The sequence below is a fragment of the Electrophorus electricus genome, chromosome 12, assembly GCF_041902795.1.
Source record: "Electrophorus electricus isolate QZ-2024a chromosome 12, ASM4190279v1, whole genome shotgun sequence".
NCBI lineage: Eukaryota > Metazoa > Chordata > Actinopteri > Gymnotiformes > Gymnotidae > Electrophorus > Electrophorus electricus.
In genome coordinates this window covers 10149219-10163198 of record NC_137508.1, presented here as the reverse complement: position 1 = coordinate 10163198, position 13980 = coordinate 10149219, and the positions used below count along the sequence as shown (strand labels likewise).

The following is a 13980-nucleotide window of genomic DNA, read 5'->3' as shown; positions in this document are numbered from 1 at the left end:
TGTCTAATAATTGTGCACACAGTGTAGACCTCAAGAACAGTGAATGTAAGAAGGACATAGAATCTCAAAACTAGAAAACCTTTGCAGGGAAGAATGGGTGATAATCCCCCAAACAAAAATGAGACTCCTAGCTAGCTATGTAAAAGCATTTACAAGTGATGATACTTGCCAAACAGGGTGTTAGTAAGTCATGACCATGCAGGGTGACCAAACTTTGGGCCCTTTTCCTTTTGTCATTTTCAAGCTGAGAAAAGATGGAAATAAAGTTGTCATGTTTAAAATATTTAAGAAATGTCATCTTTAACTTCGTGCCTCTTGGAAATCCGATTCTTTTTTGCTTAGCTATTCACAGTAACAGAATTTGACCACGGGGGAATAAACCTTTGCAAGATACTGTATCTTATTACATGGGGCCAAAGTAGAACTAGACATCAAACCATACTCAGTGTTGCTTTATAAATCCAAGCCATATTCCCCCCTTCAATTCTTCTCTTCTTGTTATGGCTTATTATATATTCAGTCAACTCAATCATAACCTTTTGTTTAGATAATGGGGGTGGTCTACAAAACAGGAATTTTTCATCTTACTGATGAGCTTGTGTTGCGGTTTTTATATGTATAGAGGTAAGACTCATTTCCTCTTTTTTCAAAAAGCAAAAGTATTCCATTCAAAAAGTGAATTGGGTTTTTATTCCAAGAATTCCCATAGAATAATATAATGCTTGTCTCTGCTTATCTAAACAAAGACAAATGCTGAACTTAATTACATTTTGGTATTTAGCAGGTGCTCTTGTGCAGAGCAATTTACAAAATATTTTGTCTCCATGGTAGTAATCTTTATGCTAGTACATAAGAGTCTAATGGTTCCATTCAGCTAAAAGCCCTCTTGGAGAAAATACAAGTAACAGGGGAATTTAAGTACATATATAAATTAAATGCAGAACTACTTATTTTTTGAAGTGCCTAGAAATCCTTCAAAGGCCATTGGAAGAGGTTGGGCTTCAGTTTATATCTGAAGACAGCAATGATCCACTGTTCATTCATTCCACCATCTGGGTGCTAGCACAGAAGAGACGTGATGTACGTCTTCCCTGTCTCCTGAGGGACAGTGGGGCTGTACTTGAGGCATAAATGGTGTGAAGATTATTGCTTTCAGGTAGGAGGGGCAGTTGAAGGAGAGAATCAGACATGTGCCATCAGCATACCAGTTGAAGGAGAATCTACAAGCATGCTACCTCTCCCACAGGTTAAATATAGAAATAAAAGAAGAGAGGTCCCAGCACTGATCCTTGTGGTGCACCTAAGGAGAGCGTGCCAGGGGCAGATGAGCATCTTTTCAATGTCACATAATATGAACATGTGGTAGGACGCAAACCATTGCTTAAATCACTGTAATGGAGAGGGAGTGACTTAATATTTTGTGAAAACAGCCATCCAAACAAATCCAGATCTCATGTCAACCTTGCTAGAGTAGATCACAAAAGATTCATAAGAATATTCTTGTTTGGAGCACCGATAACCTCGTATGAGGATACAACTAAGCAAAGAAGAATGACAGCACATATAAAGAAAACAATCATCAGTTTTCTAATGTGTACACAACTTTCAGTGTCAAAGTCAGTGACTCTACGTTTTAAGTCTTGTTGCAGTGTTTACATAAAATATTAATTGGTTGTAGAAATATTGGTTAATGGCTATTGATCCATAAAATAAAGACTAATTGTGAACAGGAATAATCAGTGGGATTAACTAACAGATTAATGACAGAGATTTGTGGGCAGATTTTGCAGAATATTATTTGGGACACTAGAAATGTTATTTGTGTCTACCTTTAACAACATCAAGCTTTTAGGATCTGGGATAGGTTAGGAAACCAATAGGAAACCAGAACCATTAACTTTTGGTCTGCACCATGGTGTAGCTTTTGGAGATATTTAAAAGTTCTTTAACTTGTGTTCTCAATACCACAATTTGAGATATCAAGAATTTCCAAAACTATGAGACTTCCAAATATATATCTAGTTATATGTTTTTGGAAATGGTTCCCTGCTATTTTAAGTACTTTTAGTTGGGTTAGATAACCAAAGGTCAAAGTGCTCAAAAAGGTCTGAATGTGAATATGACATATCTAGTATTTGTAAATGCTTGACGTTATTAAATATTTAAAATTGCCCACTTAGTCCACTTAAATATGTATAATGTAAATCCAATATGTCCACAGAGGGAAGTCTAGCAAATGGAGTTTTGTTAAAATATATGGCTGAATTAACACTCAGATTAAGGTTGTCAATGTTTGGAATCTCTGTGAAATGCTGAAACAGCAATAATGTAAATTGCTAATTAAATTGCTTCTACTCAGAAACTACATCTGACTACATGCTGGAGGTTGGGTATGTCACTGAGGCTAATAAAAATAGGCTTGTGATCAACCATCACAAGTTTTTTTTTAAATATACATGTGAATGTTTGAGTAAGATAGGTACTTCACTATTAATTCTATAAAGTTCTTTAAGACAATGAAACTGCATTATCCATTACTGATATTGCTTTTTTCAAGAGTAATTTCAGTTGCAGTGACCATACAATGGAGCACATTGATTTGGGAATGTGACACTTGATTTGAGAATTTCGTTAGTCTAATAAAACAGCAAATAGAGATCATCAAGAAAATCAGCATTAGGTGTCATAATTGTGTTGGTCAGTCTACAGCCTCCACTGATGACCACTGAGTGCTTTTAGGCTATCACTCTGAGTGTTTAAGGAAACAAAGGCACCCTGTATGTTAAGCTCCCCACGTCTCATGAAGTAGTCACATGATGCATATGTTATTGGCATGCAGATCAAGTAAACGGAAGTCTGAAGTTTGTCATGAATACTGCATGAGCCATGGATTAAATGTTTTTGGTCCCAACGTGTAGTTCCTGAAGCTTGGTAAGCTTGTTTAGTGGAACATTTATATGACACAGGATTTCCAGTCAAAATTCGAGTTGTCACGTTCTTCACATTGTGAAAAGCATCATCAGCAATACACTGGATATGGCCTCTGAAAGGCCAAAATATGCAATATTATGGTTCTGTTATTTAATATTAGAGTAGATTAATGTTTGATAATGATTATGAAATGGACAAAATGTGGATATAGGAATACCAGTGGGTACATATGTGAGATTCCTTGCTTTCCGTGAATAGTGTCCATCATTTATCAAGAATATCAATCATATAATCAGTGGTATTTTGTTGAGGCCACATACACTGTGGAATTTTTTATGGATATATATCTTACCAGTCATAGACAAATATAATTGTTGCTCTAAAGACATATAAAACTTAATGTCAAAATATACAAAATATAAAAAGATTTGTAACTGATTTAGATATCAAAGCATACATTTTCACACTTTTCTCCATTTACATTTTGAACAAGGTTGAACAAAGAACTTTGGCTTTGTGCAAAATAGTCATATCAAAGCATAATCAATATACCAAAATGTCTGACTGAGTATGTAACCAAATATGTGAGAAACTCTGGATGAAATAAGAAACCAATAAGGGGGCATGGTGTACACCTAAGAAATTAAACATCAGACAACATTTTTGGATAAGACCTACAAAATCTGTAGCAGCACTGTAACCTTTATGTTTTATTTTAAAATTCTGTAAAAATTATGGAGTACTTATAGGAAATACAAATGTGCATTTTGTGCATGCTATGTACATTTGTACTTTTTGCGTATGCATAAGCAACTCTCACGTTCCCTTAATTATTTCTATTATATTGAATTGTATACATTTACACAGAAAAATAATTATATTATGCATACATTATGTGTGTGTGTGTGTGTGTGTGTGTATATATATATATATATATATATACACACACACACACACACACACATATACATTGCATTCAGAAAGTTTTCAGACCCTTTCATGTTTTTCACATTTTAATATGTTGTGGCCTTGCACTAAAATAAGAAATCTAGTTTTTCCCCATCATTCTGCACTCAATACCCTGCATAATGACAAAGTGCAAACAGAATTTTTGAAATATATGCATATTTATTGTAAAGGAAAAACTACAGTTTTGCACAGACATAAGTATTCAGATCCTTTGCTATGACACTTGAAATTTAGCTCTGTGGGCCTCCCATTTCTCTTGATCATCTTTGAGATCTGTGGTAAAATAGGTTGATTGGACATGATTTGAAAGACACACACCTGTATAAGTTCTGACAGCTAACAATGCATATCAGAGCAAAAACCAGGCCATGGGGAGGAAATAACTGCCTGTAGAGCTCAGAGACAGGATTGTGTGGCAGCACAGATCTGGAGGATACAAAAAAAATTCTGCTGCACTGAAAGTCCCAATAGCAGTGGCCTACATAATTCTTAAATGGAAGACGTTTGGAAGAGCGGTGACCAAGAACTCACTCTAGCTGACCTCCAGAGATCATGTGTGTAGATGGGAGACACCTCTACAAACCATCACTGCAGCACTCCACCAATCTGGGCTTTATGGCAGAATAGCCAGACAGATACATCTCCTCAGTAAAAGACACATGAAAGCCTGCCTGGAGTTTGCAAAAAAGCACCTAAAGGACTCTCAGATTGTGAGAACCAAGATTCTCTCATCTGATGAAACCAAGATTGAACCTTTTGGGCTCAATTCTAAGTGTCGTGTCTGGAGGAAACCAGTCACTGCTAAATACCGTTCCTACAGTGAACCACGATGGTGGCAGGGGTGAATTACACAGGGGTGAATTTCAGCATTTAGGACAGGGAGACTGGTCAGGGTTGAGGGAGTACAGAGATATTAATGAAAACCTGTTTCAGAGCACTTGGGACCTCACACTGGGCCAAAGGTTCACCTTCCAACAAGACAATGACCCTAAGCACAAAGGCAAGACACCACAGGTGTGACTTAGGGACAACTCTGTGTATGTCCTTGATTGGCCCAGCCAGACGTGACTTGAACCCAATCAAACATCTCAGGAGAGACCTGAAAATGGCTGTCCACCGACAGTCCATATCCAACCTGAAGGAGCTTGAGGGGATCTGCAGAGAATTGCAGAAAATCCCCAAATCCAGATGTGCAAACCTTGTGGCATCATACTGAAGAGGACTGTAGGCAGTAATCACTGCCAACGGTGCTTCAACTAAGTATTGAATAAAGGGTCTGAGTACTTATGCCAATGCAATATTGTTACATTTTTCATTTTCAACCAATTGGCAAAAAATTCCATAATTTTCGCAAAATGATTGGGGGGGGGGACTCGATTTTTAAAGCACAAGGTTAGAACATAACAAAATGTGGAAAAAGTGAAAGGGTCTGAAGACTTTCCACATGCTGTGTGTATATATAGCTCATAGTCCATCCCTTCCCCCTCAACACATAACGCTCCTGCTGTTTGAGAAACCAAAAAGTGGAGGTGAGTACCTCAGCTTTGTGGATCTGCAGAAACGCTTTGGATCATTGTCCTGCTTGAAGATGCAGCGAGTAGTCTGTTTTAAACTACAAGCTGAGGTTGTTTGATTTTGCTTTAAAATATAGAGATAAATGAGTCCATTATTCCATGTGCTGTGATAAACAACTTGTTGGCACCATCCCATTGTGTAAGGTTCTTATGTGATTTCTGCTGGGATCCTTATGCCGAAAGCACTTGTTTCATCTTACCATAGAATTATTTTTTAAGTTGCAGTAGCAACACAAAAACTCCATAGGTTTTGGTAATGAGGTTCAACTTGCAATCTTACAAATAATTTGTCAGCATGAAGATAGGGTACTGTAAATATATGAATGAAATTTGTATGTTTAATAAATAACTTCCAATTGACTCAGAGTTCCAAGGCAATTAGATGAACTTAAAGTAAAATATAAACAAATACATATGAATTTCTGGAAGTGCCCTTCCACAAGGCCATATACCAAGGAATCGGATCGATCCTCTTGCATGTGTCCAGGTATGGTCCTGTCAGGTTTAGCTCCAACCCTAATACACCTGATCCTGTTGAACAAGTGCTTCTGTAGCATGGACCTGGGCAGCCCTGATTGAGCAACTAGTCTGCTTATCGTGTTTGCTCCCTCCTCTGAATCAGCACAGTTCCATGGCTCTAGCACAGGCACTCTCACCTGCACCTCCCAAAATCACAGCACTTCCAAAGCCATTTCTACAAACGTATATTTTAACCACACATCCATCCTACCAAAAAGCCAGTGCCCAACACATGAAGAAAGACAAGACAAAAAGAGAAAAATATTAAATGTGTCAGTGGCAGGATCAACTGCTTTATGCACTTTGAGAGCTGTTGGGTTTTTTTTAATCCAAAAAAGGATGGGTATTGTGCTGGACATGTAAGGCATGGCCACAAAAGGAGGCAGAATATATTTACTGTACTTAAGATTGAGTAAAGGGGTTAACTTGTGAGAACCCCAGTACAACATAGCCCATCATGTTTACTATACACAAATTGAGTGAATCATGTCATAGGCTACTATTTAGGATTTGTTTTTGCAAGGATTTGTCATTTGGTACAACCTACTCAGATAAATCAAATAAATCTTTCACTACAATTCATTTAGATGGTAGAAAGTTACATTTTGTTCACTGTGGCACTTTGATCAGAAGTGTTTCCTTCTGCCTTTAGGCATTCTGGAGATACATTAGTGGCAAAGAAGCATGTCTATATGGACATTTACTACTACTGTAATTTTCTTATAGCTATCCTCTGAAAGGTTAACAAGGTTCTGCCACATTGTACCAGAAAAATAAACAATGAAACCTAGAACTCAGAAATTAGATTCCAGTAGGAGGAACCTTTTCAGTCAGCTGGTCTCTTCAAAATAGTGCAATCGGCACACTATTTATAACTTCGATACACTAACAGGCATGATTTACAAACTGTAATATGAATTTTGTATTCATGCATTGCATAGTAAATTATACTGTATTTAACTCCACACTGCAACTTTTTTTTATTGTGCATATTTTGAACTTTGAGATTGTAAGCTTTGATGCCTAGTGAAGGACTTAAGTCACTTTTTGCCCTGTGCAGTAATTCCTAGAACATATTTCATAATCTCTACCAATGCCAAAGGTTATTGTTTGGCAATTATTGTTAAACGGTAATAGCATTTCATAGATGCACCGAGTGCTTGACATTCATGTAATTGATAGCTCCAAAAAGGTATTCCGTTGTCTATGGTGGTGGTTAAAGGACATGTACCTAGAGAACGATTGTTTCTACAGAACCTTCTTGGACAAAGTCTCATCAATAAATAAACTTTAAACAAAAAAATAAATCAGGAAAAAACAGGTAAACAGATAGTCAAGAACCTTTATTTATCCATATGTGTGCCACTCAAAGATGGGGAAGAGACATGGAACAATATCTGACCACTTAAGAGGGCAATCAAAATATGGATCAATGGCATTGTAACTCCTCATTTTAACCTCTAATTATTCTACAATGAGGCCAGCTGACAGACAGAAATTAAAAGACAGCAGTAACAGTGTAAACATATATTCATATACAGAGAAGCAAAACAAATTACCTGAAATCAAAAGTAAAATATGTTGGTTAGTATGTAAAGGAACAAAAGGGAAGAGCCAAAAACCTTTTTTTTTCTATTACAGCTCAACATACATTTCTACACAGCATGCAATAAGGCACCTATCTAACAATGAATAAGCCTATGCTATGAGAAGAAGCACAATCATCCAAATTGGGGGGAGGGGTGTCAATGTTCACTCCCATAAAAACAGTATTCCTTTCGTTTTCCCAAACCATATTAAAAAAATACATCAGTTTGTAAAAGTTTTTCCTCCATACATAGAACTGTAAGTAGAAAGCATATATCCATGGAATTTTGAGAAAAAAAAAAAAAGTGAACCAAGAGCAAGCTATACTTTTATTCATTGTTTAGTATACACAATCTATTACACTAATTTTTGATAAATTGCTGGATGCGTCCAGAATACAAGTTAACTACAGGTTTTTATAATATAATATAATTTTATATATATATATATATATATATATATATATATATATATAAATAAAAATAGAGATGAATGACCGAACTAGTTCTATAGCAATTGCAAGGAACAAGTTTGCATACAAATGTCAATGATTTCCCCATTCCCCATTAGTGAGTGGTGCAATACCAAATGCATCTAGTATACCAACATTTTAGAGGCAATATTTAGATCAAATTACACAGAATTTGTAGTATACAATCATTTATCAGAGGCCAAATAAGATATACTGAAGTCAGCCAGACAGGATGGAAAATTTAGTTCTTGTTGACCCATCTCAATGTTTTTCTGTAGCTCATTCAGAACTAAACTCCCTGTACAATGTGGGACATCAGAGATAAAGAACGTGTGATAAGGGCATGACCGCAAGTACTTTATTGAATGTATGCTACAATTAATACTCATTTGTATTTTGCTCACTACTCAGCAGATGTGATTGCTCTTAAAAGCAGTAGAGCCCTCTTGTATTTTAGTTGCAGTAACTGAGGCAGATTTTACCATTTATTCAGACTCACCTTTGTTAACAACTTGTCTGGAGCCAGTGAAACACCTCAAGCACCATCCCAATTTTTCATTTCAAAATAAAGATGGTTAAGACTGACTGGATCATACATCCAACAGATGGAGAAAAAAAAAAGAAAAAAAAAGCACACTACTTACCCATACATATGTATATAAAAAAATTAACACTTATTTACAAATGTTTTTGAACAGCCCATAAAGGAGATGGGGAAAAGATACAAGGACTAGGGAGTGCCTATGCGAGTCAAAATCTGTTGGACTTGGCCACCATTTATGTCTAAAGCTCAATACGGTCGGTCTGGACACATCCTGGATGCACCACTTTCTGAAACCATCCATCTTAACTCCAAGGACACTACTAAGAGCATAACTGGCCCAAGTCACTAAGCATGAAATTGCTACAAGTTGTGTCTACATTATTATACAGGAGTCAAATTAAAAACAGCAAGCTTTATATGCACATTACGCAGATCTGTATCGGCTAAATGTCAATCATACCACGTATTGAAATTCATCGCTCTTAAAAGGTAAAGGATTTAACCAAAAGCTTACTTTCAATATAGCATCAACATCCTTCTGTAGGCCCAGATTAAAGTTAGATTTTTTATTTTTCTGAAGACAAACTCACCCATATAAATGGGTTAGGTTTGACCTGCAACTAAACTGGGACAATTTGTAAAATACACCCAACACTTCAGTGGTGAGTTTACTGATCAATATGAATTCTATGATGCCTAGACAGAGAAGAAGAATGATTGAAACCTTTTCCACACTGAGAGCACCTGTATGGTTTCTCACTCTGCAGAATTCTCTGTTTCAAGATGGTAGTATGAGGGAATCCCTTTCCTGACGGAATAGCACTATAGGACGACTTCTCATCCAAATGAACACGCTGATGCCTTGCAAGAGAAGAGGAATGGTTAAACCTCTTGCCACAGTGGGCACAGGTATAAGATTTTCCATCAGAATGAGTTCTCTGATGCCTGGATAGGGATGATGAGTGATTGAAGCTCTTCTCACAGTGGTTGCAGCTGTATGGCTTTTCACCTGTATGCATTCCTCTCTTCATAGGAGTATCATAAGAGAACTCCTTGTCAGACTGAGGGTACATCTTAGCCTCCAGATGGACCTTGTGGTGTCTTGACAAGGACGAAGAGTGGTTAAAACCTTTGTCGCACTGAGAGCATCTGTATGGTTTGCCACCCTGGTGGACCAGCTGGTGCTTCTTCAGGTGGCGTTTCCTCACAAAGCTCTTCCTGCACTGGTTGCACTTGTAGGGTTTCTCACCAGAATGAATCCGTTGATGTTCTCTCAAAGTGGCTGCTGCAGCAAAACATTTGCCACATTGGGAGCATCTATGTGGCTTATCACCAGCATGGGTCTTCTGATGCTGTTTCAGATTAGAAGCAGTAGTGAAACCTTTACCACACTGGGGGCAGTTAAACGGCTTCTCACGAGCATGCAGCTCTTGATGTTTCTTTAGGTGGCGCCTACGGACAAAACTCTTCCTGCATTGGGTACACTTGTAGGGCTTGTCATCAGAATGCATCTTCATATGCTCTCTGAGTGTGATAGCTGCAGCAAAGCTCTTCCCACATTCAGAGCATCTGTGTGGCTTTTCAGGGGAGTGCATCATCTGATGTGGTTTCAGGTTAAATGCATCAATGACTCCTTTACCTACCATCTCTACACCTGTGGTGGCATAGCTCTTCTCCTTCATATGTATTTTCATATGCCCCCTAAGACTAGCTTCTACAGCAAAGCTTTCACCACAGTGGACACAGATGTAGGGATTTGTTGCTTTATGGATTTCAAAATGTTGATGCAGATCAGTCATGCTGCCAAATATCTCTCCACACTCATTGCACTGCAGACCCTGAGCTTCATGAATGACAACACCATTCTCTGACTCCACTGTAAGCTCTCCTCCATGGTCTGACTCAACCTTTACAACATGCTCTGCACCTGCTCCACCCATCTCCGCCTTCAACAGCACTTCACCAAGCAGGGCCTCATTGCCCTTCATGTCCGCACTTCCAAAGTATTGGGGGTCGTGTTGCACCTCAGATTTGGTGTAGTCATGGTCTGTCTCTGTAACTGCATCAACACAGGCCACTGCCCCAAGATCTCCATGGATAGCTTCCAGGTCAAGCCTCTTGTCCTCTTGGGTAATGATCTCTGTCTCTGCTGCATAGTGCAAGTCTCCAACTTGTGTGTGTGCAATGACACACTCAGACCCCAGTGTATCAAGGCCTGGTGTGTCACACTCAGTCTCTGACTCGGCCATCAAGACACACTCCAGCCTGACGACTTCCGTCTTCCCGTTTAAGTGAAACTTAGCGTTGCTCTGGGAGCACCGCTTTCTCAGAATAAAAAGATGCCTGAGGTCCTTTTAAACCAGCCTGAGCCAGGAGAAATCCTGCCTGTTGGGAAGACAAAAGGCTGACTTTCCGCATATGAAGAACAATCAATTAATTAACAATTACAGGGGAAAACATTCATGGACATTGAATGCATTCAGACAGACAGTCAATTCTCAATGGATTTTACACAAAGTTACTGGCAATTAAATTTACCAACTACAACTGGAAAGGGCAAACAGGGGTATGGGCAAACAGGGGTATGGCTAAACGCATCTGAACCTGCAAAAGGCTAGTTTACATCAAACTGCTTGGCCACTAGGCTAACACCTGAAATGTTGATATGCTAAGTGAACAAGCTGCATAAACAAAACATTCATCACACTAACTAAAAGTGCTGTTGGCTGACACAGGAGCATGCCAATACCAAAGTGCATGTCGTCCATTACCAAAATAGATTATGGAAGCGATTTAACAAACACAGTAAACACAAATAAGGCTATATAGCCATTACCATTACGCTAGTTAGCAAATTTCTGTATTGCTAAAATCTGGCTACTGTTAGCCTAATAATAACTGTCCATCGGCTAAGTTAGCTGGCTATGTATACCTGTTAAAACAAAGTTCAGTCAAACTTCTTAGAAAGTCTGAACCGCAGATGAAATTATGACATTGACTTGTTTTTTAAAAGAAACAGTAGTAAAGTTATATTAATATTACAACTGGCTAACTCGTAATATGCAACTATCCAGAAAGTAAACATTGGTATGCCATTGTTGGCTAGGTTAGCTGGCTAAATAGCTTGCTAGTTAGCTTCGTGAAGCATGCAATATCTGCTAACTAGCTGGCTAACTAGCAATTTAGCTAGTTCATAAAGAATATTTTAGTTAAACAGGCAATTTAAGTGGAATTATATATCCACTTCTGTTTATGAGTCCAATATACAGACCCTCACGTTCCAACTTACGGAAACTGACACAACCACTTCGAAGAATTACAACGCCTTTCGCGGTGTTCATCTTGTGCGACTGAGGTTGAAACAGCTAACTAGCTCTAAAATGGCCGCCGCTAGCTTCCGCCCTTCAAGGTGCATGTAGCCACGCACTTGTGCTAGAGCACAGCGACGCCGTGAACAAATACAAAACGGGATAACGCGTCCTAAAACTCGAGGCACGACTACAAATTCGCCCCGACACCAAAGTAAAATGTTGTTAAACATGGTCGCATAGAGCGCCGGTAAGACTTTAAAATAATGGCTTCGAAAAATGGCTAACTATGGTTGAACACTTCGCAAAAAGCCCGGGAAAGGCGTCCCCCATCTTACATAACCAGCAAGGCGAGTCCTTTGTCGTCGCAAAGATACACATAAAACGAACGTGCTGGTGTTTTGTGTTTGGAAAACCTTCGTAAATTACCTAGTTTTTACCTAGTCGACAATCACTACAAATAGTGTAGATAATGCTAGCTAGCTAGCTGAAAATTCTTACAGCACATTCTTAGCTCAGTGAAACAACATGGCCTACCATTTTGCTAAACTAACCACCTCGCTAGCTAGCGGACTACGAGATGGACACCGCCATTGCTAACCAAGATATTCAAGCTTAGTGACGTTCACGGAGTTTACTACTGACACGAGCTAAACCAGGATAAAGTACAATTTTAACCTGTTAAATATAACTATATTAATTATGGCGTAATAAATATTAATAAATAATACATATTGAATGGAAAAAAACGGGTTAAGACTAACGTCTATTGCAAATTAACTTTGTCACCATAGCACGCTAGTTAGCTAGCTAGCAGCTAGCCAGCTACCTAGCTAACGTTAGGTTAATTTACAAAGTTTAATCTGAAACCACGGATTAATTTGGATACAACAAAATATACATATATTGTACATTAGGATACAAAAACAAACTTTAGGGATTTTTCCGACCTGTTTGTCCTTAGATTGATCTTCAAGAAGCAAAGAGATCGCTACTTGCAGGGTTTGCACAATCGACGGCCTCTGGATCTTCGCTTGCGTCTGCACAACCTGGCTGCGGTCTGCACTCTTTCTCTCTGGACGCAGAAGGACTGGCGCCACGACTCTTCTGGCGCCAAGTATGTTTAAGCGCATGAGCAAAAAGACAAGTCTTCCACAAAACCAGCACACATCTGCCACCTAACGTCTTGGCGTTATGAAATGTTACGCCTTCTCTACAATACAGTAGTAGTGAATGTGGCAAAACACCAAACCACACCCGATAGCTATCTTAAGTCTTTTTGCCAGGCTGTACCTACTGCTCCGACTAATGGTAGGGGTCATCGCTAACGTAACAAGCCTTCATGCAAAATGTTTTCGATGGGGTTTATGCTGCGCAAGTGTGCTTGTCTGGACTGCTTTGTTTTCATCGTGCTTCTACCGTAGGAGAACACTAGCACAATTTGGTTGTTACTGAGTGGTTTTTAGACGTGATACTTAGCTAAATACTAAAGCTTCTTGCAAAAAAAAGCATTACAATCCTCTTTGCCCGTCTGTTAATGCTTTCCCGTCAGTAGCCGCTAGGGAGCACCTCCTCGCTGTTTATGCATTTGACTATAGATAAATGCATGTCAATTAATTTTAAAAAATCAGAATGTTTAAATCAAAAGTCAGAAAAGAAAGGACTGCATCAATACTTGTTGAATTGAGACAGTGGTTGAAAAGATAAAAAAAATCTAACACATGCATGATTTGTTTTCGAAGCCTTTGTACTTGATATCTTAGGCTCACAATTGCGTGACTCAAATTCTACCTGCAACCAGAACCATAAACACCTAGTTTTTAACTGCATTTATGATCACCATTCTTGGTAAACATAACAATCTCGTTATTCAGGAACAAGATGAGGTAGAAGTTGGTGGTGCTTTTTGATCAACGGCTACCTTGCCCAAATGAAACTTGAGACAGACAAACATCTTTCTGAACGTAACGCATGGAAGGCTCCCAAAGCTTCCGGGGCCGGCTTTCCTCCTTACCGTAAACAGGCCTCTCAGTAATTTGGCCTATGTCTAGTAATAGACTGACTACTAAGTTCTTG

General features: G+C 38.6%; 1 protein-coding gene and 1 pseudogene across 1 annotated transcript; both read right to left on the bottom strand.

Moving 5' to 3' along the window:
* Positions 1-1233: 1233 nt before the first annotated feature.
* Positions 1234-2528, bottom strand: LOC145660307 (toll-like receptor 4; annotated as a pseudogene).
* Positions 2529-7315: 4787 nt separating this feature from the next.
* On the bottom strand, positions 7316-13151 carry si:ch211-198a12.6 (uncharacterized). Its single transcript, XM_027023516.3, has 2 exons — positions 12855-13151; positions 7316-10981 (listed from the first exon to the last, which is right to left on the bottom strand). The coding sequence occupies exon 2, from the start codon at positions 10843-10845 to the stop codon at positions 9265-9267; it is 1581 nt and encodes a 526-aa protein (XP_026879317.1). The 5' UTR covers positions 10846-10981; positions 12855-13151; the 3' UTR covers positions 7316-9264.
* Positions 13152-13980: the final 829 nt, after the last annotated feature.

Coding starts and splice junctions, on each gene's coding strand:
- si:ch211-198a12.6 (XM_027023516.3), bottom strand. CDS start 10,845: ATGGCCGAGTCAGAGACTGAGTGTGACACACCAGGCCTTGATACACTG.